The sequence below is a fragment of the Brassica rapa genome, chromosome A07 (assembly GCF_000309985.2).
Source record: "Brassica rapa cultivar Chiifu-401-42 chromosome A07, CAAS_Brap_v3.01, whole genome shotgun sequence".
In the NCBI taxonomy this organism is placed as follows: Eukaryota; Viridiplantae; Streptophyta; class Magnoliopsida; order Brassicales; family Brassicaceae; genus Brassica; species Brassica rapa.
This window is the reverse complement of record NC_024801.2, coordinates 3,718,604-3,744,068: the sequence shown is the minus strand read 5'-3', so window position 1 is coordinate 3,744,068 and position 25,465 is coordinate 3,718,604. Positions and strand designations below refer to the sequence as shown.

The 25,465-nt window shown below is 31.2% G+C and overlaps 3 protein-coding genes and 1 long non-coding RNA gene across 20 annotated transcripts; 2 read left to right on the top strand and 2 right to left on the bottom strand.

Moving 5' to 3' along the window:
- Positions 1 to 1,935: 1,935 nt before the first annotated feature.
- LOC103844327 lies at positions 1,936 to 25,151 on the bottom strand. 17 transcript variants are annotated; one of them, XR_004449499.1, is made up of 7 exons: positions 25,140 to 25,151; positions 6,663 to 6,670; positions 4,308 to 4,784; positions 3,722 to 3,892; positions 2,587 to 3,645; positions 2,313 to 2,495; positions 1,936 to 2,232 (listed from the first exon to the last, which is right to left on the bottom strand). It is a non-coding gene; the product is annotated as an uncharacterized LOC103844327 (long non-coding RNA). The 17 variants fall into 17 exon arrangements; XR_004449513.1 differs by lacking the exons at positions 6,663 to 6,670; positions 25,140 to 25,151 and having other exon boundaries at positions 2,587 to 3,135; positions 3,211 to 3,247; positions 3,404 to 3,645; positions 4,308 to 4,650; XR_004449510.1 differs by lacking the exons at positions 6,663 to 6,670; positions 25,140 to 25,151 and having other exon boundaries at positions 1,982 to 2,232; positions 2,587 to 3,247; positions 3,404 to 3,461; positions 3,551 to 3,645; positions 4,308 to 4,649.
- Positions 7,063 to 8,226, top strand: LOC103846070 (cold-regulated 413 plasma membrane protein 1). The gene is made up of 4 exons (XM_009122989.3): positions 7,063 to 7,333; positions 7,435 to 7,542; positions 7,614 to 7,684; positions 7,776 to 8,226. The coding sequence occupies exons 1-4, from the start codon at positions 7,164 to 7,166 to the stop codon at positions 8,018 to 8,020; spliced, it is 594 nt and encodes a 197-aa protein (XP_009121237.1). The 5' UTR covers positions 7,063 to 7,163; the 3' UTR covers positions 8,021 to 8,226.
- On the bottom strand, positions 8,180 to 9,798 carry LOC103846071 (pentatricopeptide repeat-containing protein At2g15980). Its single transcript, XM_009122990.3, has one exon. The coding sequence runs from the start codon at positions 9,738 to 9,740 to the stop codon at positions 8,256 to 8,258; it is 1,485 nt and encodes a 494-aa protein (XP_009121238.1). The 5' UTR covers positions 9,741 to 9,798; the 3' UTR covers positions 8,180 to 8,255.
- On the top strand, positions 12,255 to 15,401 carry LOC103846248 (WD repeat-containing protein 44). The gene is made up of 4 exons (XM_033275626.1): positions 12,255 to 12,457; positions 12,532 to 12,689; positions 12,761 to 12,812; positions 12,908 to 15,401. Exons 1-4 carry the CDS (start codon positions 12,385 to 12,387, stop codon positions 13,051 to 13,053), a joined length of 429 nt encoding a protein of 142 aa, XP_033131517.1. The 5' UTR covers positions 12,255 to 12,384; the 3' UTR covers positions 13,054 to 15,401.
- Positions 25,152 to 25,465: the final 314 nt, after the last annotated feature.

The following is a 25,465-nucleotide window of genomic DNA, read 5'->3' as shown; positions in this document are numbered from 1 at the left end:
ATAAGCCAGAGCCGTCTGTTGATGGAATTTAAAATAAAAACAGAGTCAAGAGTCTCAAACTATTAGTATTTGTATTTCTGAAAATGATGTCTTCGTATAATCTCATAAGGGTTGGATATCAGATTGGCTGATGTTCCTGCAATGAAAGTGATTTAGTCAATAGTTTTTTAAAATGCCAAAAAAACAACAACGGTTGTTAATAATAGCAATTACTAACATTATCCAAAACAACTATAATAACTTCGACAAAGAGTTCCTCTAAATTAAAACCTCTTTCTCCACTATTTTATAAACGCTGACAAAAAATAGATACAATGGTATTTGAAAACTAAAACTCACTCTCTTTTGAATAATTTCGATTGCTTTATGTATTTACATATTATAATACGTAAAACACTACAAAATTTTACAACTCTAAACCAAAACAGCAAAAATATTAAGAATCGATCATTTTTATTTATATAATTAGAATTTGGTGTAGACAACATAATCATACTCACACCCAACTTAACATAAAATAAAATTTACACGAATTATATCTTCTATAAAAATCGATACATCAAAATTTATTTATGCTTATATATATATTCTAGTTTGTTATATATACTATTTATGTCAAATTGTTTTGTTTATTAATTTTCTTATTGTTATTTAATGTTTATAATATATTTTATTGCAATTGTAATAGGTAAAGCTAATATAGATACTCACTATTTTAAGTAAACCCAAATTATACTCCCTCTGTATCACTTTAAGTAATTTTTAAGATTTTTGCACTTGGATTAAAAAAATACAAACTTCTATACAATTTATCTTGGTTACATAAAATATCATTAAATAAAATTAATTCAACCAATAAAAAAAATCAGTATTTTGCAATTAGTCACAAAGTTTAAATGATATTAAATTTTATCTAGAATAATGAGAACATCAATTATTTTAAAACAATTTTTTTTCCTTTAAACACCACTTGAAGTGATACGGATGGAGTATATCTTATTCATATAACAAATTTCATAAAAAAAAGTAAATAAAACAACTTTTCTAACTGTTGTATGAGTAAAATACACTAAAACTTCTATGCAAATATTACTATTTACTATATCATTTTTTAAAATATAAACATAAAAAAATATATTGCAATCTAACAACAGTTTTAATTTTATATTTTTATATTTTTAAGAATATGATTATATATTATGTGTAAACAGTTATATCATTTCTTCGTTTTTACATCCTTTTGGTTGAAATTATTTGATATTATCATATTGAGCCCCAAATTTTATTGCAAAAACCAAATTTAATAATAGGATTGTTAAGATGCTTTTATAAGGTTCATCTTAATGGTGTAAGTCTTTTTATATGTTTATTTTATTTTGTTTTTATTATTTTTGTCAAATTACATTATATTATGTAATTTTTTTTATATTAGTTTTTGATTTTAGTTTAAAGACTGTCGAATTCTTGACATATTTTTTTAATTTTAGACATTTTTATTTTTATTTTTTGGTTTAATGTTATAGATATATAATTTTCCGTTGCAAACAAAAAAATATACATTATTTCAAAAAAAAATATATTTTTTCATTTTCAATACATTGTTTATTGGTAAAATGTAAACTTTAAAAAAAAAAATTGTCTTTTCGAGATGCTATTGGTTAAAAACTTTGAGATATAGTTTACTACAAAATAATGTATCAATATTCATTTTTGATATAAAGAGAAAAATATCTTTTTGTTTTGAATATTTTTGTAAGAAAAAATATTTGATGTGAAAAAAATATTTGGTCACGACTTAACCCGCTTTAGGTTACATAATAGTGAAAATAGCTTTTGGTGCAAAAATGTTTCAGGCATGAATTAAATAACAGAACATTAGAAAACAATAACGAAGAGTGATTTGTTAATGGCTCCATCAATTTCTTTCTCAGACTATAAAACAAATTTTTTATACATGCTATAACATTAAAACTTGCCCACGTATCTTTCCAATTTCACAATATATAACACATTTTTAATCTGTAAAAATTCTCCAGCTAAAGAATTATTTGTTACAGATAGAAAGAGTGTTAGCATTTGAGATTACTGTTTACAATTAAAAAGAGTTTCCAAGTAGAGAATCAACAACAGACACTACTTCTACGCTTCTCTCTCTGTTCACCTCCAACACATTCATCTTCTTCACCTGCAACACATTCTTCTTCCTCCTACGTCACCTCTCATACAAACCATCTGTTATATCAGAGTTTCAATACGACTATGAAAAGGTATTTCCTTTATTGTGTTATGTGATATAAGGAGAATGTGTTTACCATTTTGCAGAGGTTTCGTCCTCTCAGTGTCTTTGAAGCTTCTCAGCATAAGCTTGAGCTGCTTTTGCTTCGGCTTCTGCTGACTCTGCTTCCTTTGTAGTGGTGTTGATGCTTCAATTTTTCTCCATCACCAATGATGATAGACAGGAGCAGATTTACCAATTCTTGGACATGACTATATACCTGCAACCAATTTTTAGGATTAACATTAACATTAGTAGCAACAATACCTGTAACTCTACACCAGTCATAAACTTAAGTAAGAATCATCAACCTGGACAGCTGATTTCTCCCCATCAACCCCATGACCTGGCCACTTCTCATAGACCATCTCCTAAGCAAATATTAACAAACTCCTGGTATGTTGGACCTTGGTACATTATAAATAATCACCATCCTTAGTCAACCAACGTTTTAGGGAAACTGTGATACATGATCGTTATATACAGATCAACATCAAATCAACGGCGTAACAGTTCTTGTTAGCCAACCTAATTAACCATCTCATGAACAATGGTACAACTAATGAGCTCCACGAGCTGATCCGTCAACTCTTTGCTACGTATCAAAATTGCTTGAGCTGTAGAATTGTATATGCAAGGCAAGATCTCGTCTAGAGCCGTGTTGCTTGCGGTTTTCTCTACTGATACACTCCGGGCTACATATGTGTCTGTAGTTGCACTAATGCTCAAAGAAGCACATTAAATTTTTTCAATGAAAGAAGAAGCTAATGAACTGTCATGAGACATAATTTTGTAACAGAAGGAGTGTTCCGCTCAAGATGAATGTAACAGTCACCAAAATTCATCCACAAATCACATGGCTGCTGAAGAGGAAAAGATTCAGATAGTTCTTACTTATGAAAGCGCATAAAGAACGTTTCAAAGTTTATACTAACGTGTAAACAATGATCTGCATCCCATAAATTGAAGAAACTGGAAGAGAATATGATTAGAAAAGATCATTAGAGTTAATACAGTAGTTGACAGTTGAGAAACATTTGGTGGAAGATGATGAGCTTGTGGGAGTTATACAACAGCTCGACTTTCAAAACTTAAAAACATTTCAAAAGATACAGATTAGTGACTTACGGAGACCACGACATGTCAAGGTAAGCATAGTGATTGAATCTATGATATGCGCCACCCTCTTGCAGTAAAGATGATGACTTGTTACACATGTTTTCAAGATATTAACATAAGGCTTCTGTAACAAATAGTTTTGGAGTTTTCTTACACGGAGAAAGTTTCTTATGTCACTGGAACTAAGAGATCAATCTGCTTCAGTTTCACTCGTTTCACAAATCTGAGCAGCCGCACAAACAACTGCCAGCCTTCAAATCGGAGAAAAAATACTATAAGTATACTAAGAGAGATATAGAAGATGGTTTTGAGAGGATGAAAATATACCTTTTTATATCCGCAGATACACCGCCTCTCAGAAGACAACGCACACATTGAGGTAGAGATGGCTAAAGGAGTCAAGAACATGTTTAGAGGTTGAACATTAAAATCTCTCTGCCATAGATACAGAACAGTTACGCTGGTTGTTGGTCCCGAACAATCCAAGATCTGAACTTTCTATGTTATAACATAAACAATAGTTAGGATGTAAAGAGAATTCTAGCAAGAGAAAGAATATGAAGAAAGAGCTAGTAATAGCATATGCAGCGGCAATTAAATCTAGGACACGTATTACACTTACTAACTCTCTCAAACACAACAATGGTGTGCTGGTGGTTAAAAATAACAAAAGTACTGAGAATGCAAGCAACATACAGAACATGAAGAAGGAGCTGCAATTCCAATTACATAAGGTTTCCAAAATTCAGAACTCAATATCCAAACCAGGCAATCAGATACTAAGTATTTCTATTTAATATGAAAGATTATGCACCAATCCGATTTGAATCAACGATTTTTTAAAGGTATATGAAGCAGAAGCAGAAGCAGAATCAGAGAATAGAGAGTGACCATGTTGAGCAATGAATCTGACATTAACCGAGATCGATGCAGAGATTCCTCACTAACACTCATCTCACACAACCTTTTCCCCTCCATTGTTGGTTGACCGTATCAGAGCTTGCTGTCGAGGACGATGAACCCTAGAAACAAACGTGGACAGTCATGAAGAAGGCGAAGGTCAGAAGGGGAAGGAAAGAAAGGAAGAAGACATAACCTCAGGTCGAAGATTCACAAAGCAATTCTCATGTGGATTGAAGATATCGAAACTCATAGCTGTATCAGAGATCGAAAGAGAAGATTGTTTTAATTGCGGAAGAACAGCAAACCCTAGAAAATCTTGCGGCTGTCTCTCTATCTTCGGCCTGAATCACGTGAAAACACATAATTGAAACGATGAGTTTTTCTCTTCGGACACGTGTCGCTACAACATAAAACGAATTATCTATGTGGCATCCTATGTGGACACTCTAGGAGAGAAAGAAACACTACTTTATATATAAAGATTGAGCTAGGAACCAACGATGTAACTTCATGAAGCTCATGTCCGATATCATTTTCCCGGATTGAAATTTTTTTAAAGATTAACTTAATTATGTTCGTCCAAATGTTCCATAACATCCACATGAACATTCTTATCTATACTATTAAAAGTGAACCAGTCTTAAAAAATCTACTTATAAAAGATTGTTAGACCTTTTAACTAGATTATTAATATTTTGATATTATCTTAAATTTATAATAACAATATATTACTTTAACAGTGATTTAATTTTAATAGGTGATATAACTAGATTACCTTAAATAAAATATTTTAAATTTTTGTGACATGAATCAAAGCTATCTGTGATACTTATATATTTGCCGATCATAACTACAATATAGCCTAAAAGATAATTAGCTATATTAATTAATAATAAATAATACTCATTTCTTTGATGTAAACAAAACATTGTGAGATTCGCGAGTGGATTATCATTATTTAAACACATAACATATAGACTCTGCAATCAGAAAATATTTACTTACGGTTTTAATAATTTATGGTTCACGACTTCACATAGTTTTGACTAGTAAAGCTAAAAATACACATATCAGACCTACTGAATACATAAATTTAACAATATTGATTTTTATATTTGTATATAGTCCATGGAGTTTATATTAAAATGATTTACAATTATATATTTATCAACCTTAAAGTAGTGTCCCTAAATGTGTATATATGTGGAAGGATAATCCTAAACTCTAAATCCTGAAAATAATAAATACATATACTGGTGTATAAAATATATGGTCAATGAAATTTTGTCTACCTTAATATATTTACAAAATGGTTCAACTAATTCCCCTTAATAAAATGGTTCAACCAATATAGGTTCGTTAATACTTCATATCCACGCAAGGTGCAAAACTGCTATAACAAAAATGTTTTCATCTGTTCAACAGTATAGATATTCTTAATACTGAAAAATGTGAATCACTTAAAAATGTGAATAAAATATAAATTATTAATACTGGAAAAACCGAATCACTCAAATATTCTTATAAGAGATATTTAAATTTATCTGAATTATCCGATATTTCATCCAAAAATAAAATATGACTTTTACCTGAATTATTTAAAATTATCCTTAAAGCGAGAACCAAACCAGAACCGAATTGAACTCAAGATTTTAACAGGTTTTTAAAATTGGTATCTAAAACAAATTAAAAAACAAAACAACTAAACTGAAATCAAACTCAAACTAAATAGTTCATATATTTCTTGAATAAAAAAAATCATAAATAAAAAAATCAAATCAAAACCGAACTAAAACCCTAAAAAGAACCGAATCGAAACCGAACGCGTAGCTTTAAACATATTAGTATATTAGTGAACTAACAAAAAATAAATTTATCAATAAAAAATATATATGTCATACATATGATATGTGTATAGTTTGACTTTGTGACTAAAGCAAAAATAAATTTTATTCGACAATGTCTGAATGGCCTAAAAATGTGTGGATTAAATACATCCCAACAAACACACAATGCTAAGAAACGATTCATATTTTAGTTGGTGAGTGTGCACAAGGCAATAATAATGTTCAAAACCAAAAATATCTTCTGCCGACATCAAATACTAAATAAATAAATATAAAATAAATAATTTAATCCATCTGGAAAGTCTATACTACGCTATGTTTCGATTTTCCCTCAACCGTTCATAATTGAGGTTCTATTTTTTCCCGGGGCTACGGATTAGTATCTTATTATATATTTATTAATGCATATTTAAGTATATTTTTAATTTTTCTGGTTACAGTTTTTATGAATCGAAATTATAATAGAAATCGAAACCACACAAGTGCAAATACGCTTTTCTTGTTTCACTATTGACTACATTTAAAACTGGTCGAAACATATAATTTTACAATTAAATTAGATTAAATATCTCAGACTTATGTTTCACCATCCTAATCTTATCCATGCTAAGATATTCCACTATAATTAAATTACAGCTGGCTCGAACCAGCGTTGCTTACGTCCACCAAAATTACACACTCGTAGAAGGTCCATCGTAACGTGGGAGAATTCACAACTCGACACGTGTCAACTGTCGTCCTCAGTCATCGATTGGGTTAGTAAAGTATACTATAAACGTATAAAATACTGTGAACCAAAAAATACTATAAAAGATCGATACTACATTTATATAAGTTAAAAATATTTCCTAAAAAGATCTCACGTGCCACGTGGCGAGGAAGTATCCAGCTATTCACTTCTATATTATGTTGTTACACCAATCACGAGTCCTTCACAAACCATCTTCTCTCTCTCTCTGCTCTCGAATTTTCAAAGTTGCCAACTTTTTCGAAATCCTCTGTATTCTTCGGCGAAGTAAATGACTTTCACGCCGATGAGGAGTGACCATGGAACCCTTCAAAACATGCTTGGAACAGATCTCAACGAGCTCGCTACCGCTGCGAAGAACCTTGCTAATCACACCTTCATGCTCACTGGTTTAGGCTTTGGTACTTCCATCCTCGAATGGATTGCTTCAGTCGCCGCCATGTAACCTCTCCCTCTCTCTCTCTCTCTCTCTGTCTTTTACTCACTTATCCTCTCTCTTGCTTGGTTTCTTTATGCTGATCTTGTTATGTAATGAAATGCAGATACTTGTTGGTCTTGGACCGAACTAACTGGAAGACCAATATGCTCACATCACTTTTGATTCCTTACATCTTCTTCAGCCTTCCTTCTGTCATCTTTAGCCTTTTCAGGTAAACCAGATGCAACACTTCGATTTATTCTGAGATGTGTCTTTAACTTTATAATGTCTTAAATTTCATAGAGGTGAAATTGGTAAATGGATTGCGATTGTAGCTGTTGTTCTACAACTCTTCTTTCCTAAACACTTCCGAGGTTTGTTACCATTCTAAATAAAATTGATTCTTCTTCACTAGCTCATTGCTGATTGACTATCTCTGTTGTTGTTGTTGTTGTTGTTTATAAGAATGGTTTGAGTTACCGGCTGCTGCGATCCTACTCATTGTGGTGGCTCCGAATCTAATAGCCTACACATTCCGAGGCAACCTGGTTGGCTTGATTATATGCTTAGGAATTGGAGGTTACTTGCTTCAAGAGCACATTAGAGCTTCTGGTGGATTCAAAAACGCATTCACTAAAGCTAATGGCATCTCCAACACCCTTGGGATTATTGCTCTCGTCGTCTTCCCCGTTTGGGCTATCATCTTTTAAGCAAAAGATCATTTCACAACTTCTCTGTTTATTTTCCCCATTTGTGTTTATGTAAGAGTGATTTTTATGATTCTGTCTCTCCTCATAACTTGTCAACCAATCTTGTCTTAGTTTTACCCTCTTGACCTATTCACAAGTCAAGACTTTCAGAAATAAGAATGGTCAATGATGTGTTTGTTCAGTATGAATTGAGTTGAGATTTGTCACTTGCAACATACATAGAAAGCTCAAAATTCTAGCTTTCTTCTTCCTCATCTCTTAGCTTGAGTGATTCAGCCATTTCTATAGCCAACAATGAAGATGTTTCTTCATCACCTGCTCTTCCATACCCGTCGATAAAAGCTTTATACGTCTCTTGGCTAGGTTTAAGTCCTCTTCCAACCATCTCTGCCTGAATGCTCAACGCTCTATCCATCTTCCCTTCTTCACACAACCTCTTTATCAGCAACTCATAACATTTCCGACTAGGACAGAACTCTGATTCCCTCACCGCTTCCTTCACGATCTCCGCGGCTTCAACAACTCTTTCTTTGTTACCATCACACAATCCTTCCACTAACGCTTCAATAGTTAAACCCTCTGCTACAAAACTCTTACTTTCCATCTCCCTATAAGCAACCATAGCCGAATCAACATCCTTAACTTTACAATACCCTCTAACGAGATGATCATAAGTTAAAGAAGTACACTCTAGTCCCTTGGACCCCATATCCTCAAAAAGCTTCTTGGCTTTAGTAACCTCTAAGTTACTACAAAGCCCACCAATCATAGTGTTGTAAGCCACAACATCATGAACCACTCCTTTTAACCTCATCTCTTCCCACACCCTCTCTGCTTCGACCATCATACCTCGAAAACAATACGTTTCCATCAAAACACTAAAGCTATAAACATTAGGAAAGCATCCAACCTCTTCCTCCATTTCTCTCCAAATCCTCTCCACCATCTCTGTTTCACCTTCTCTGTAGAAACTCACCATCATCAAGTTAAAAGTGTTAACATTTGGCTTAACCTTGTTAGCTTCATCTAATCCAAACACTTCTCTGTACAGCTTATACCCAGTGGAAGCATCTCTACGCCTCGAGACCTCTGAGATCAAAGCATTGCAAGTAGTAATCTGTAAATTGATTCCTCTAGACTTCAACTTCCTCATCACCATCACAGCACCATCGATCGCTTTCGAGTCGAGACACGATTTCACCAGCAAATCGAAGACGAAGGGCGCAGAGCCACATCGATTGTAACTCTTGATCAACGAGCGGAACACTTTCGGGACGCGATCTTCGGAGGAGGGGATACGGAGAGCGAGGCGGAGCACGTCGCGAGCGTGGCTTTTGAGGCGAGATCGGGAGAGGATGTGGATTAGAGTTGAGCAGGAATCGACGTCGTGAGAGCAGAGAGAGTTGCGGCGGGTGAAGAGGAAGAAGCGGAGAGAGAGGTGAGCGTTGTTGCGGAGGCGGAGAGCGATGTCGGAGAATTGAGAAGGAGTGAAGCCGGAAGGGGTGAGTGACCGGAGAGTGGACCATCGGGATTTGGAGCGGTGGTGAGTGAGGATTGAGACGGCGTCGGTGACGAGTGGATCTGGTGGAGAAGTAGGGTTTGAGGGATCGGACGGTGGAGAAGAGACGGTGGTGAAGAGAGAGATTGAAGAGGAATGGGTCGAGTCGGGTTTGGGGTTTAGGGTCCGGTGGAGGATCCGTTTTAGTGTTGAGCTTGACATTCTCAAGTGACTTGAGTTATGTTTCTAACTTTTTAAGGAATGGCTTTGGGGTACAGTTTGGTTCAAGTATTTCAGATTTTTTGTTCTAGATTCCACTTTAAAATCTACCGGACCTTCATCCGTGCAATCGAGTTTTTTTTTTTTTCTAACTTCTTCATTTTATTAATTAAACCTTGATTGTACATAATCTTCGTGTAGAAGATTTGTTAAGAATACAGGAACATAATTATGAAAACAATATGAAGACATATCATGTAACGGAGTTCTAGCCAAAGAATCTGCTACTTTGTTAGCTTCCCTTTTGACCCACTGAAATGAGATGTTCTGAATCTTCTCTGCCCACCACCGTATTTCTCTTTTCCAGTTGAAAGAATCAAAGTAAAGTACCAGATCATTTAAAATATCAATAGCTTTCCTGCAATCCGATTCTATGATAATCTTGTTGTAGCCTTTTGTCCAACAAAACTGAACAGCCATTAGAATAGCCTGAAGCTCACTCTCCAATGGAGAACATATCATATTGCCCTGTACTTGAACAGCTCCTTTGTAGATTCCGTGCTCATCTCTAATAATCCATCCTGCTGAACTTGGTTCTCTTGTATCGATAAATGATGCATCCACATTGCATTTTAACCACTGGTTTGGTGGAGCTTTCCATCTTTGTGAACTTCTGATTGTAGGAGAAATTCTATGTCCATCTGAAGCATTATTATCTTGTGTTTCAATATTTCTCCATTCCCTTGCATCACTCCTAGCAACAGACAGAATATTCTTCCAATGAAAATCTCGCTGTTGAAATACTAACACGTTTCTGCTTTTCCAAAGCCTCCAAAGAATCCAAATAGGCAGATCTTGATAATGACTCAGAGATATTGCCGTTGAGACTTGTAAGCAAGCTTCTAATTTTTCTTCATATGTAGACATTGTACTGTCTATAACCAAATTATTTATACCTGAAGCCCTACAAACTTTCTTTGCATAAGGACACGTAAAGAAAATGTGTTCTTCTGTTTCCTCCTCTAGCCAACATCTCTTGCATATAATCGAGTTTTTGTTTTTGTTTTTATATACTTAAATTTTTTTACATTGTTAATAGTAAGTATTTTTAACATTAACCATATTCTTAAACGTTTATAGTTTTTTGAAAATAATAATGTTATAGTCAATATTTATGGTCTTTTTCTTCTTTTATTTTTTTTTATCATTTTTGCAGATAATTTCATAAACTTTTTTATATATTTGTTTGTTCTTACTCCATAAAGCTTTGCAATATATATTTTCAATTATTTTTTCATAAACAAAAATGCATATCACTAAATAAAGTTGCACAGTATGTTCATAAATTTAGATTGAAGAGTAAACTATCCAGTTATAACAAAAAGTAAAATTTTAATTTTAATAAAAAATATGATATAAATTTCAGTTATTCATATAAAACAGTATAGAGTTGGGTCATAAATCTTTTTAATTCTAAAATTTTAGTACCCCTTAAAATAAGTAAAATAAATTTAAAAATTTGGAATTATAATTTCTATTAAAATAATTTTGTTAAAAAATATTATCCCACACTGTTATTATTTATTCATAGAGTTTGACCTTTGACCATCTGAATATTTGTTTTCACTTTAATTTTTTTTTGTACTAAATGGTATAATATATATTTGTAAATTAAAATGTATTAACTATTTGTTAGTATAACATTTTAAAACATAAAATTTTATTTATTACTTTGAATAATTATATTTTTGTTATTTTAATCATTTATTATATCACAGTGTTTCATAAATTATTGGTATAATGTTTTCATATACATAAGTCCAATTCATATATATTAGTTAATTGAACATATATATATATATATATATATATAAACATTATACCAATAATTTATGAATAGGTCATTTTATATTTTATTTATATATTATATAAATTTATTATGATATGTGATTTTTACTTTATTATTTATTAATAATAGATATCGAAACACATTTAATATGTGAATACAAATTATATTAGAAAAACCTGTTGAAAAATCAATTTGGTTAAAATTCAATTAAGGAAATCTATAATTTAAATTAGAAAAGGACAAACATATTTAAATATAGGTTCAATAAGTATCTCAATGACATGTCATTGTAAATAAATGGTAAACTCTAAGAGATGATCTAATTTTGTACTCTCCTTTTAATAGATTAGATATTATAATAAACTACTTTGCTCACTCTTGAATCTGTCCACGTGGGTAGATTGTGAACTCCACATTTTTTTTAAATGAGTGGGCTTTAAAGTAAACAATTTATGTTTCGTTGGGCTTCGCATTTGGCTTTAATGATTTAGGGTTTCCTAATTCATCTTCATGATTCTTCGTCGACCGTTAATGTCCCCTTATCTCTCCATCTCCCTACATTCGATCGGCATCGCATCGGTGGAAGTAATGTCGAACTTAGAAGTTGAAGCGGTTGATTTTGAGCCAGAGGAGGACGGCTTCATGGACGAAGACGTCGGAGCAGCTGATGTCTCCCCACGCGCTGGGCATCTGAGGATTAGGCCAGCTATCTACACCTTACATATGCTTCATAGCTTTTTGTTTTGTTGTGATCTTTAACATTTTACCACTTTATTGTAGTATCTCCTGTCATCTTCTATGGACGAGAGTGTACGTTTATGGAGAGTATATTATGATGAATGTCTCGCAACTTTCTCTCATACCAATTTTGGTGAGTTATTTATTTTGTCAATGATGATTTTCATTCTTTGTATGATGTGTACTCACTTACACCTTCTTACGCAGTGACTTGTGTGGCATTTAACCCTGTTGATGATAATTACTTCATAAGCGGATCTATTGATGGGAAAGTTCGAATATGGGATGTGTCCCATTGTCGGGTTGTTGACTACACTGATGTAAGAGACATTGTGACTGCTGTGTGCTATCGTCCAGATGCAAAGGTACTTTAAAAATATTTCATTGGTTTTATATCGAGGTATGATTGAAAATTCTTACTAGTGATTGTTTTCAGGCTGCTGTAATAGGTTCCATAACAGGGAACTGTTCCTTTTACCATCTACTTGGCACGTTTACTCCCTTGCAAAGTTTATTTGAGATTCAACGTTATATGTAATGTGGATAATTTAGGAGCTGATTGTTCGTTTTTGTGCTTTTTTAGATAACCAGCTGCAAATGGACAGAGAGATTAACTTGTCACATGGGAAGAAGAAAGTTCCAAGTAAAAGGATCACTGGTCTTAAATATTTTCCCAGTGACTGGGACAAAGTAATGGTCACCTGTGCTGATTCACAGATTCGGAGATGATGTTGTCTGCAAGCTTAAAGGTTAAGAATGAACCAGACAGTGAGTGTTTTGAGAAATGAAGTAGGGTTTGAGGGATCGGACAGTGGAGAAGAGACGGTGGTGAAGAGAGAGACTGAAGAGAAATGGGTCAAGTCGGGTTTGGGGTTTAGGGTCCGTTGGAGGATCCGTTTTAGTGTTGCACTTGACATTCTTAAGTCAGTTGAGTTATGTTTCAACTTTGTAAGGAATGGCTTGGGGGTATTCATTCAGGTTTGGTTCATGTATTTCAGATTTTTGAGCTTTAATATTTTTCGTTCTAGATTCTATTTTAAAATTTTATTGATGTGTAAAATCTGTTTTATTCCATTAGTTTGACCAAATGTTCATAAATGTTTTTTTTTTGTCAATGGCCAAAGGATGTAATCAAGTGTTGGTCGGGGTTGAGTCTTTCCGAAGAGTCATTTGATCCGATCAGATATGATTTACATGGGCATTAATGTTTTAATATTGTGAAATCTGGGTATCATTATTGTCAGACGTGAATCCTTGTAAAATATATAAAATTTTCGGTTGCAATATCGTTTATGCAATGTTTTCATAATTAACCAGTACTACAAATTATTTTATAAGTATGCGTCATGATCAGGTAATGACAATTCAGGTTCAGATATAACTTTAAAACATCATAAAATCTATAAATGAATAGCTTTGGGCTATATCAGGTATTGGTTTGACTGAATATACCAAAAATTAAAACAAAAATAATCAAATATATATACTCAAAACTCAAAAGAAATTAGGGATTAATCACACACATTATTTGACAAATTAACAACATTTCAAATCTAAAACACTTAAATACAAAAAAAAATAGCTTTAAAGATAGATATTTGGTCAATTGGTTCATTGTAAGTGCAACACTAGCATGTGGAAAAATCTTGACCACTTAACTTACTTCCGTTAAAATAGTAACAACAAAAGTGTTAAATCAAGCATTAAAACAAATAACATTTGTAGACACTATGCATTATTTTATAGATAACAATATAGATAACAACATAAAGTGGACTTGTTATTTCAATGATCAAATCATGAAACAAAGAGAAAATAAACAACTTGAAATTTGGTGTTTTCTAGTTATACATCCGAATTCGATAAATAACACTTCGGGTTTGAATATATTTTTCAATACTAATAGATCTATTCAGATATTTTACATCTTCCTTTAAGAAAGAACATTTTTTGTCTGGATCTCGAATTGCAGGTTTATGCCCAAGTCTAGGTTTATATAACTAATATTTTATACTCGTTTTAATAGCCAAATCTGTATTAATAATTTAATTTAGTTTTATAATAATTTTTAAATAAAATTATAATTGTTAATATACAATTTATTTTCGTATAAATGTATTTGAAATATGATTTTTTGTTTATCGTACTTATATCTTTTTATAAAATTGTACGCATTAAAACATTTACTTTGTATATATAAATATCTATATATATATATATATATATAATTTTTTGTATTTATAAATACAACTGTCTCGATAAAAGTACTTCTATTATTTATAGAAATATAAATTTCAAAATTTCAAAATATTAATAAGTCTTGTAGACTACACGACACCAATATTATACTTGCTTCGTAATAACATATTTGATTAATTTCTATGAAAGTTTTGATTGTAATAAACTAAAATACTTTTCTGCAAAACCATAATATAATACTATTGATTAAACATTCAAATTTTGATGAGTAAATATTTTATTTTGATTGATAAAAACAGTTTGAAATTCATAAATAATCCCTTTTAACAGTATGTGTCTCTCACAGGTTACTTGGTTCTTTTTAGTTTATCTTCAATTTTTTTTTGTAAACTATTGTAAATTTAAATGGTTTTTATAGTCAATACTAATACTTTTAGATATAAAAAACAAATTTATAATATATTTTATGTTAACTTTTTTGTCATCATATTTTGTGTTAATTTTCTTTCCATTTCCATTAGGTTAGATTTTTTTTCATAATTACATATTTTTTTGATATACGATATTTGTATGTTTTAACATACTTTTGAGAGATGTTTTTCAAAACAGTTAGAATATATCAATTTAATTTTAATGAGTTTTCCTATGTTTTCTTACATTATTTTATATTTTTATTTTTATTTTATTTTTTTAAATTGATCTTTAAATTTTGATTTAAAATTAATATTAAACTTCAATGCTGATCTTGCATATTTTGGTGTTTTAAATTCTTTTCTACACTCTCGATAGCATATAACCTCTGTCGTGAAAGAAACTTGTGAACATAATTTTTTTTTTGTTTTGTTAAAATCCTTTATATAATAAAATAATAAAAATAAGCACAGGAAAAATATAAGAAAAAAAGAAAATGTATGTAAATAAATAAATTACATCCAAGTTTTGAATGTTAAATCAATACATATTATATATATTTATATATAATGTTATTTGATAAGTTGATTTTTAGGTGTCTCGCTCCTACTTTAATTCTAATAATGGTCTATTACATTAAAATCTTGGATGAATTAAAAATATCATATATAAATGCTATTACTAAGAATATTTTTATATTTATTAATATTTTCCAGATCACATCAATATGCAAAAAAATATTTAAAAGAAGAATATATAACAATAGTATTACAAATATGTAAATTACTATTGAATATAAGAACATAATTGATGCTGTAGCTAATAATTGAAATATCTATAAGTGCAGTGAACAGAATGGATACAAGAAAAGTGGATGTTTACAGCTTCAATGTCACCCTCATGGAGCTCATAACCGGCCATTAAGTTATAGACTACATGTGATCCAAAAATGACATCCACGTTATATATTGGACGAAGAAAATGCCTAGTGTAGAAGACTCTTTATTAAAAGCTATTGCAAAACTATTGAAGTCAACCATACAACAGAGCATCTATGAAGTGTATGAACTACCAAATCAATGATGTGCCAGTAAGCCTAAACAGAGACCAGATATGGCTCATGTTGTTAGTGTTCTTTCCTTGCTGATTGGACAGTGGAAACCAACTACCAAGCATTGAAATCCAAGATTTGAACGACGCCACATTTCGTCCAGAAATACTAGCATATCGTGTGCATGCTATGAGGGGAAATATTGGTATTTTTTGATGTGATATACTTTGAAGAAACTGTTTATTTTAAATTTGCTAAACTTATCATATTTTAATTTGTATCTAATTTTTGTATTAACATTGTATTTAACTTGATTTTGAATTAGGAAGAAATCATTTTTACCGGTTTCAATTGATGTTTTAATTATTAATGTGCTCAATTTGTTAGTATAAATGGAGTTTTGATTTTTTTCCCCACTACATCATGGAGTTCATCTTATTATGAAATAGGTTTGCATTAAGTGAAACCAAAACAATATGAGGAAGGTAGTTTGGGATTATTTGATTATTTTATATTTTGTAAATCTAGTAGTATTACTGTGTATACAGCTTATATCATCTTATTTGAAAAAATCAAAATTTCATCGTAATAAAATACATGTAAATAAATTTATCTAATTCAAATAGAAAGTACGGTTTAGCTGATGCGATCTGTGTTAGGACACGAGAATCCAGATTGAAAATTACGAAACAAAGTGTGATGATAACGATAATATAAAGCGGTAAAAAACATTTGAAATCGATATGAAAAAAGACGAATGCGTGGTGTCGTGATTTGATAACTTTCCTTAACTCAATAAATCACCCGTAACTGTACGATTTTGAGTACCAGGATAAAACCACGTGAGACTGTTTTGCTTCATCCAAAACAGAATTTGCGAACCAACTACCACACAATACTCTCGAGACTTACTTTGAAAGACTATAGATATTGCTGGAATTTTTGTATGTAGAAGCTTATGTATGAATTTGTGTGTTCTCAAGTGTACGAGAGTATGTCTTTAAAGGAGAGGCAAGATGTCTATTTATAGGAGAAATTCACAAAGTTTAGTCATAAAGCAACTTGACATGTGTCATTAAATTTGCCTAAACTTTTGACATTTGTTACTAAGTCATCAAGGTTAGACACCAAGTTAGCTTTAGCATTTTCCATTTGTCACTAAGTTGCATAGCTTGGTCATTAAGTTAGATTAGTCACCAAGTTTACTTAGCTTAAGCCATTTATCACAAATATACTTAGCTTAGTCATTAACTTAGTAAAAGGCTTTTCCATCATTTTACTCAACCCATGGGCTTGCAAATGTGATGGACTTTCTCCATATAAAGTACAACATTACTTCACATTAGATTAGATTGTTTTTACTTAACTCAATAGGCTTGTAAAATTCTATTCATATATACTTAATTTTTACTCAGGCCAATAGGCTTGTAAAAATAGTTCCAACAATTTGTCTGTGCTTGTTTGTCCCTACAGGTGGTCAAGGGTTGGTGTTTCGTCGTTGATTTATGGTGGGTACGTGTCGATGTTCGGTAGTAGTAGATCTCGGTAAAGCTTACTTCTCGTCGGCTTATTTTTCAACATCTAATTTGTTATATGTAAAACTCTTGGCATACAATATAGATTATTTTGTTTGTTATTATTGTATCTATATTATTAAACCTGAAGTACATATTGATACTGTTTGGAAACATGGATAACAATATAAATAAAAACTATTTGGAAACATGAATAACATTTAATTACATTAATTACCTTTCTATATTTTACTTAGTTTAATAATTTTATTAATTATATTACCTTAACAATACATCACATCATTAACTATATTATCATAATAATAATAATGCAAAATTTTATTTATTAGTTAATCAACATTAATTTTGTGCCAATTATAAAATCAAAATGTAAAATAACTGGGTTTTGCATATGGTTGAACGTTTGGTTTAGTTTGTTTTATTAAAACTTTTTTAATTTTAGTTTCAATCGATGGAAATTACGTAGCCAAAAACATAATTCAAAGACATGTTTTTGTGAATAAAATAATAACTTAATCAAAATAATAAAAATGTATTACATTAATTGTCACTAAACTTTCACTCCATATAATTATTTTACAAAATATATTTCACTTAATTTAGCCAAACAAATAAAGAGAGTTCTTTTATTAGTTTATAAAATCAGTTAGGCATGAACATTGGCTATTCATTTAGGTACGTGTTATTCTTTTTGGGTATCATTTTTTTGTTTTAAAATTAGGCTCCGCTTGAATAATATAAATTTATGTATAGATTTTGAGTTGGGTCTTTCTGGGTCTGGATGAGTTTTCTGATGTATAAGAACCTAAAAATATCTAAGTAACAAATGTATCTGAAACGGGTTCAGATGTTTGTACCAAAAATAACCATATTATCTGATTCGGTCCATATCTTTTGAATACAATTAATTATATTATGAAACATCTAAAATGTATGAACCAATATTTACACATTTAACCATTGCATCTACAATAAATTTAATACTTTTTTATTTACAGATTATGCCACTGCATTAGGAATCAATTTACGTAAATAAGTTACAACTCTAAAACTTATCTAATCAAATCCATATTCATATATGGACCATTATTAATTTTTTTTTGTCATCAAATTGACCATTATTAATATTGTACGAATATTAACTAAATCGCCTGTATTAAAAGGAGATAACATTTTATTATATTGCATCAAATTGCATCAAGTTATAATTTTTTTAATATAATATTATATACAAATAAAAAGAAAATTATTATCAAACATCTATATTATAAGATAATATATTCTACTCTATATGTAAATTACAAAACATAAACAAATTACATGGAATTTGTTTATAAAACAAGCGGTTTATGAGTTTATGTTGAACACAAATTAAATCAAACACCTGCGCGGGACGCATATCAAGTTCTAGTTATGTTTATAGTGTTTTTGTTCCTCTTGACCATATCCTAACACAATCAAAATTTCTACATTTTATAATTAAACCAGAATATATTATTTTTAACACATTATTATCATTAAAAACATAAATAGCTAAAACAAGTTTGCACATGACACATGTAACATTTAAGTTATCCCCTATATATTAATCCTGGAGCATTACAACATGTTTTCTTAGCCACATGTCATCACGAATATGATTATTAGATATGTTTGACAAATAAATTGGTTCAGATAAACATATCTGTGTTTTTTTATTAAAACTAACTATCAAATTAATTAGTAGTGTACAAAATAATATTTTTCTTTCATTAAATAAAAGCTACGGAGTTACATAATATGATTAATGTATATATGATAATTAATGATTATGAATGATACATATTTGATTACAATTTTTGTATCCTCTCTCTTTTTTGTTTAATTTTACATTATTAAAAGAAATTAAAAAACAAAATTAAAATATATAATAAGAAATTAGATTTTTTTCTTATATGTAATATTTTGAATTAAAAAAATGACTAGAAATTATTAAAAATGGTAAAACACCCACATTGAAAATTTTGTGATTAATGGTTGAATTTGTTTTGTTCAAATAAGATACAAATAATCATATAAGAGAGGGGTGGACGTTCAGATACCCGTTCGGGTTTGTATTGGGTATTTAGGAATTTTGGGTATTTCAGTATAAAGGTATAGACCCTCTACACTTCGGACAGGGTTCGGGTATTTTATATTCGGGTTCAGATATTTTGGGTCGGGTTCAGATATTTAAAGTTTGAAAAAATTAATTATTCATTGTGTAAGTTTTTTTTGTATTTAAATTATATTTTTAACTTATCTGGTTTTCTTATTTTTAAAAGATTAAACTATTAATATGTTTAGAGATAAAACTTTAAAAATATAAAGACACTAATTTAGTTGTTGTTTTGAAAATTTAGATGAACTTTTGTTAATGAAAGAAACAAGAGCTTGATATGTATTTTAAGTGAGTAGCAAATAATTTTGTCTTTAATTATATGTATATTATCTAATTTGTAGCAATGTGCATCATTAATATAAATATTTTGAATAAAATAAGAGAAGTAAACTAGAATTATGGGTTAAGTATACTTATGTTTGGTTATCTTTAGATATCCATTCGGTTTAATTGGATATTATCCGTTGTGGTTTGGATTTTACCTGTTCGGGTTCGGATATTATCGATTTGGGTTCAGATATTCAATCTCTCCAAGTTCAATAACTGTTCGGGTATTTTGCTACTTCGGTTCGGATTTTTAGATTGGATTCAGATATAGGTTTGGGTATCCAATAAAATGTCAAGTCCTAATAAATCATATGAATATGAAGTCTCATTAATAGATATTCATATATATATATATATATATATATATTAATATCATTTGAAATAAATTATATACTATATAAAAATATATAAATATGTTAATTTCAAAATTTTCAGTGAAATATTATCGAGATCTTAATATTTTAATTTTGAAATTTGTATTGAAATATCTCATATTAAAAAAATTGTGATTAACAGTTTAAATATTTGTTACAGCAAATATACAAATGTTTAAAAAATCATATGAATAGGAAATGTCAAAATAAATACTTATATTAAAATATAGTATATATCTATGTCAATATCACTAATTTTAATGTATACCATATAAAGTAACATAAAATGATTGTTTTGATATATTTACCAAAAACGTGATTGCAAATTAACAAAATGTTTTAGTTTTGATTTATGTGCTTACTTTAATGTATATACTTGTATGTATACAAATTATTTTTTAAATATGTGGTTTCTAATATCTTATTTGATCCTGACAATCCTAGAAACACAATTCTTCAAATTTGATTTTTAATGTTGGAAGCACTATATATATTATTTCATTCAGATTAACTAATTTAGTCTTAATTTTTATTCTTAAAAAGCTTTTAATAAAATATTATGACAAGATTCATATAACCTCTTTTTGAGTTTGTTCGAATAATGAGAGATTTGATTATTCGTCTAATATTTATTTCACCCTAATACCTTATCTAGCTATTATAATTGTAAAAATAAGATATTTGAACTATTTATTATAAGTCTTTTTTGGTTTATCATTTAATAAATCAAACATTTATTAGTTTATACAGAGTTTCCATATACTAGAATGGTAAAGTATATATATATATATATATATTTTATCTGTGTACTCTTAAGTAACTAAACCTCGAAAGTGTAAGCTAATAAAATAAGTAATTTGTTTTGTTGTTATAGAATTAGATGATTTATAGACCGAACTGGTGAATATATACTAGATAGACATTTATATTTCGAGTCTGCACTTATATTATATAACAACTTGATATATTAGATTTGAACACTAATCTATTAACAGAGTTTGCCAGTGATTTTCTTCAAAACTTTTATTCTTAGATATGTATCCAGAGTAGAACTAAATTTTACAAATGTTTATCTTTTTAAATTGACACTTATGTAATTTACCGAATTCATAGAAAAAGTTAAAAAAAAAAGAAACTAAACTCATATCAATGAAACATAGACGAGAATGAAAGTACAATTTTGTAGAGGTAGAAAATGAAATCACTTATTGAGAGTCAATAGTAAACAAATCGAGAGAAGAAAACCTAATCTATTTTTGTCATTATACAATCGATGTTGCCTATTTGGTTTTAATGATTTGTGTCAGCCGCAAAACTTAATTTCTTTTTGTTCATATGAAATCTTAAAAATAACTAAAATGAGTTGTAATACGTTAACTCTTTTACAACGATGATACATTTAAGAGACCAACATTTGTATTCGTCATTTTAAAATCGATAAATATTGTTGGGTTGTAAAATGTTAATACCATTTAATGAACAAGTATTATTATAAAAATTTACTCCGCACATGTATGTGCGCAGATTATCTTCTAGTATAAGGTGAATTATGTGCTGGTCGTCATTGGTTGTGTTATTCGCCATTCTTAGGAGTTATGCTCAAATATAAATAAAAAGAAACTAAGAAAAAAGGAAATTTCTCTTAAAAATTCAACAAATAGTAACGTTTTTATAGAAACGAAAGTTAACGTGCACAATCTCGTTCATTGACGCATCGTCACAGTGCGTGGGGCTCGAGTGATAGTTTACAATTCTGCTAGTTTTTCTTGCTTTCTATAGTGATTGTATAAAAAAAAGTGACATCCGTCACTTTAAGATAATAACAAAAATAATACGATAAATAATAATATCTGAAATCTTTAATTATAAATATTTGAAAGTCAACCTACACGTTGAAAATTTAGTAAATAAAATAAACTTCTGAAATATTAATAACAACACAAAGTCAAAAAATCCGAAATGTATAACTAAACGGAAACATCTGAATTCCAAAGGTCCGAAAGCCCAACAATTTAAAGGGGGAAAAGAAGGAGGGGTGAGCAATATAGGAGTTGCCCAGCAAGGTATGAGATGCTAAACCGCAAACCACTGAATCAGTTTATACCACTACAACTATGTAGGCCTAGTTCTAGCATGAGACAATCACGGTGTCTATTACACAACAAAGAACAATCAACATGTCTAGTGCACTAGACATGCTACAACCAATGCGATGATAGTACATAGATGCTCTCTGCACCCCGCATTCTCCTCATAAGGATATACGTATATAACTCTACATGCGTCGCTAGTACAATAGTCCACACTACACTCCGTAAATCTCCACAAACATGGTAGCCAGTACAAACGTCTCTGCACCCCGCTAATCTCCTCAAACATGACTGCTAGTACAAACATCTCTGCACCCTGCAAATCTCCTCACATGGACTCGTTTATATAATATACTAGGGGAAGCCCGCCCTACGGGCGGGGAAGCCAATGTAAAAATAATTAAAGATCTATAAAAGTGTTATCATTCATTATGATTTAAAACTTTGTTTGAAGTTAGATGATTTAAATTGCCAGTACTAAGCATGTCTCACATAAAATCAAAAGAATTGAATTTCTTGATCAAAATAATTCTTTTAAAAAACCTAAGACTACCAAAATACAGATTTTTGAAGCTACTAAACTTGTGGCTCACCGGCAGTGAGTGTCAGATATCTCCGGCAGAACGAACATTGATGGCAGCGCTGACAACATAGACCAAATGCTCTCTCAGCTCTACTCACTTCAGCAGCCTCCATACACTGAGCAACCGCAAGGATCGCAGCGGAAGCAACGTCCATGGCAATTTTTAGCCATCTGCTCATCCCTTTTAGAGATAGAAGACGTGGTGGTGGTGGCTGCAATAGCAGCAACAGATGCAGCTACACTGGCTACAGTAATAGCACCGTGAACCTGATATAGTTTTCGATTGCATATAACAGGGCTGGAACAGCAAGAAGCACATTGTTCCAGGCTGCCTGCAAAATAGACTCATTGCATTAAAAAAACTCAACCAATTGAACTTAGAAGTTTCAAATTATACCTACTGGTTAGTAACATCAACATTCCAAAATCTAACAAAACCCAATAAACTGTAAAAAGATGACACATAGATGAGAAAATGTTATGACATACGCCAAGAGATCAGATAACAAAAGGTGAAGAATCTAAATTTAAATTTGAGATTATGCCCTAGGAAAACTCTAGTACAAACTCTTTAATTAATCTGACTCTTTTTAATGCAAAGAAGAAGTACCTGGACAAATATTGGAACAGATAGAAGTGGCTTGTCTCCAACTTTTTTGGTGCTTGGCCTACACTTTGAACACAAACAATTAGGTATCAATAGATCCATTCTCAGAAAAGCGAGCGACTTAAAAATAGATAACAATTTTGAAATCAAATTTCTTTTGTGCACATAACTGAGTGAGAGTAATCACCATCAGATCTCTAATAAATGAAAACAGAAGAGTAAAGTCCCAAAACATACTTTCTAGTGAGGATGATTCTCAGAGATGAGGCTTACCTATTTTATAGGTGTAGTATGATTCACAAACCAAACATCTGAAAACATGAACTTGAGCAAAATTGACGCATAATCTTTACAAAAGAGGGGGTTTCGAGGTGTTACATCTACATGGCCAGAATCACCTCTCTGGAGATTTGGATCACTTTCTTATTCCTCTTTTGTAATTTGTGGCTTTATTCAGTTTTCCGTAGAACAGGGATGTACCTATGAACAGAAGATCCAAACAAAGAGTGATTATTGCAAAATTTATATCAGATTCACAGTAATAGAACAAACAGAGAGACCTGAAAAAGAAAAACATGACCTGGGTTGTCACATATTATGATCATTCGTTAATCCCTATCTACTCGTTGCCATACATGTAACCTGAGGATCCATGACGTGTTGTAGCAGGCTGCATAGGTTAAAGCTGGAGATGTATTAGGCATGTGAGTTGCAAACCGGTTTACATTCACCGTCACCGGCATCATGGTCGCCTGTTCATATGGCAAACAAAAAAATAATCAGAAAAGCTTGATAACAAATTAAAAACAAAGCGTGCTCAACAACGGATGAACAACGCCCAGACTTGAGATCGGAAAAGAAAACCTTCGTCATAGCCATCGAGTAAGATGATGAGTAAGATCTGAGAATGAGCAAAGCGTGAGATTAAGAGAGCGTGGAGAGTGCACCTGTGAAATCTCAGCATATTTATACTCGATCTAGCAGACGAACGGCACAAGAGGTTGATTCGTAGTGGGATATGAATTAAAGACAATTTAAGGTGATTGAAAGCAAAACCGTTACAGGTTTCAGACAGCCGCTGCGGCAATAGGCGACGAACGAATAACAGAAAGGGAGCTTCTGTTTAGGGTTCCCCGTAGAAGACATATGCGGACGGGCCTCGCTACGAAAATAATTTGATAAGCCCATGACGAAGCCCACGTGAAGCCCGTTCGGACAGAGCAACGCTTTAGTGAAACGGTGCGGATCCGACGTGTCAACGCTGTAGACTTCCTATTTCTGACGTGGAATCCGAGCTGTCACCCCCAGGAGAGATTGAAAGTGTATTTTATATATAAAGATATAACAGTTCTTAATATCAAGTATTTCAATCAACTGTTAAACCCTCTATTATCATATTTCCAGTTTCACAATCAATAACAATAATAAACAAGCAAGACTCTTAAACAGACTCGATTCACAGAGACGTATCATGTTTCGAAACTTGACATTCCATAACGGTAGTACTAAACTAGTTCGGGATTTAAACAGAGAAGCCCTCACCTTAGCTGGAAGAAGGAGTGGTATCTATGAACTCCAGCTGCTCAATTAGACTCTAAATCTGAAACCATGGGGAAAATTCGAGTCAGAACGCCCTTCGAACGGTTTAAAATGGACCTGGTCAATGTTTACATAAAAGTTAACCCGCTGGTCAAAAGTTAACCCAATCAATACACCAACCACCATGAACAACCAATTTGAAGCTCTTAATGCACCTCAAGTCGATTTACACTCCTTATTTCTCAATTCTTATGAACTAAAAACAACATCTGTTTCACTTTCTCT

Bases quoted from the DNA above. Each gene is read 5' to 3' on its own strand.
- LOC103846070 (XM_009122989.3), top strand. From the start codon at position 7,164: ATGACTTTCACGCCGATGAGGAGTGACCATGGAACCCTTCAAAACATG. The intron at 7,334-7,434 runs GTAACCTCTCCC...AATGAAATGCAG, and splicing joins ATTGCTTCAGTCGCCGCCAT to ATACTTGTTGGTCTTGGACC. The intron at 7,543-7,613 runs GTAAACCAGATG...TAAATTTCATAG, and splicing joins GTCATCTTTAGCCTTTTCAG to AGGTGAAATTGGTAAATGGA.
- LOC103846071 (XM_009122990.3), bottom strand. From the start codon at position 9,740: ATGTCAAGCTCAACACTAAAACGGATCCTCCACCGGACCCTAAACCCC.
- LOC103846248 (XM_033275626.1), top strand. From the start codon at position 12,385: ATGGACGAGAGTGTACGTTTATGGAGAGTATATTATGATGAATGTCTC. The intron at 12,458-12,531 runs GTGAGTTATTTA...CTTCTTACGCAG, and splicing joins TTTCTCTCATACCAATTTTG to TGACTTGTGTGGCATTTAAC. The intron at 12,690-12,760 runs GTACTTTAAAAA...GATTGTTTTCAG, and splicing joins GCTATCGTCCAGATGCAAAG to GCTGCTGTAATAGGTTCCAT.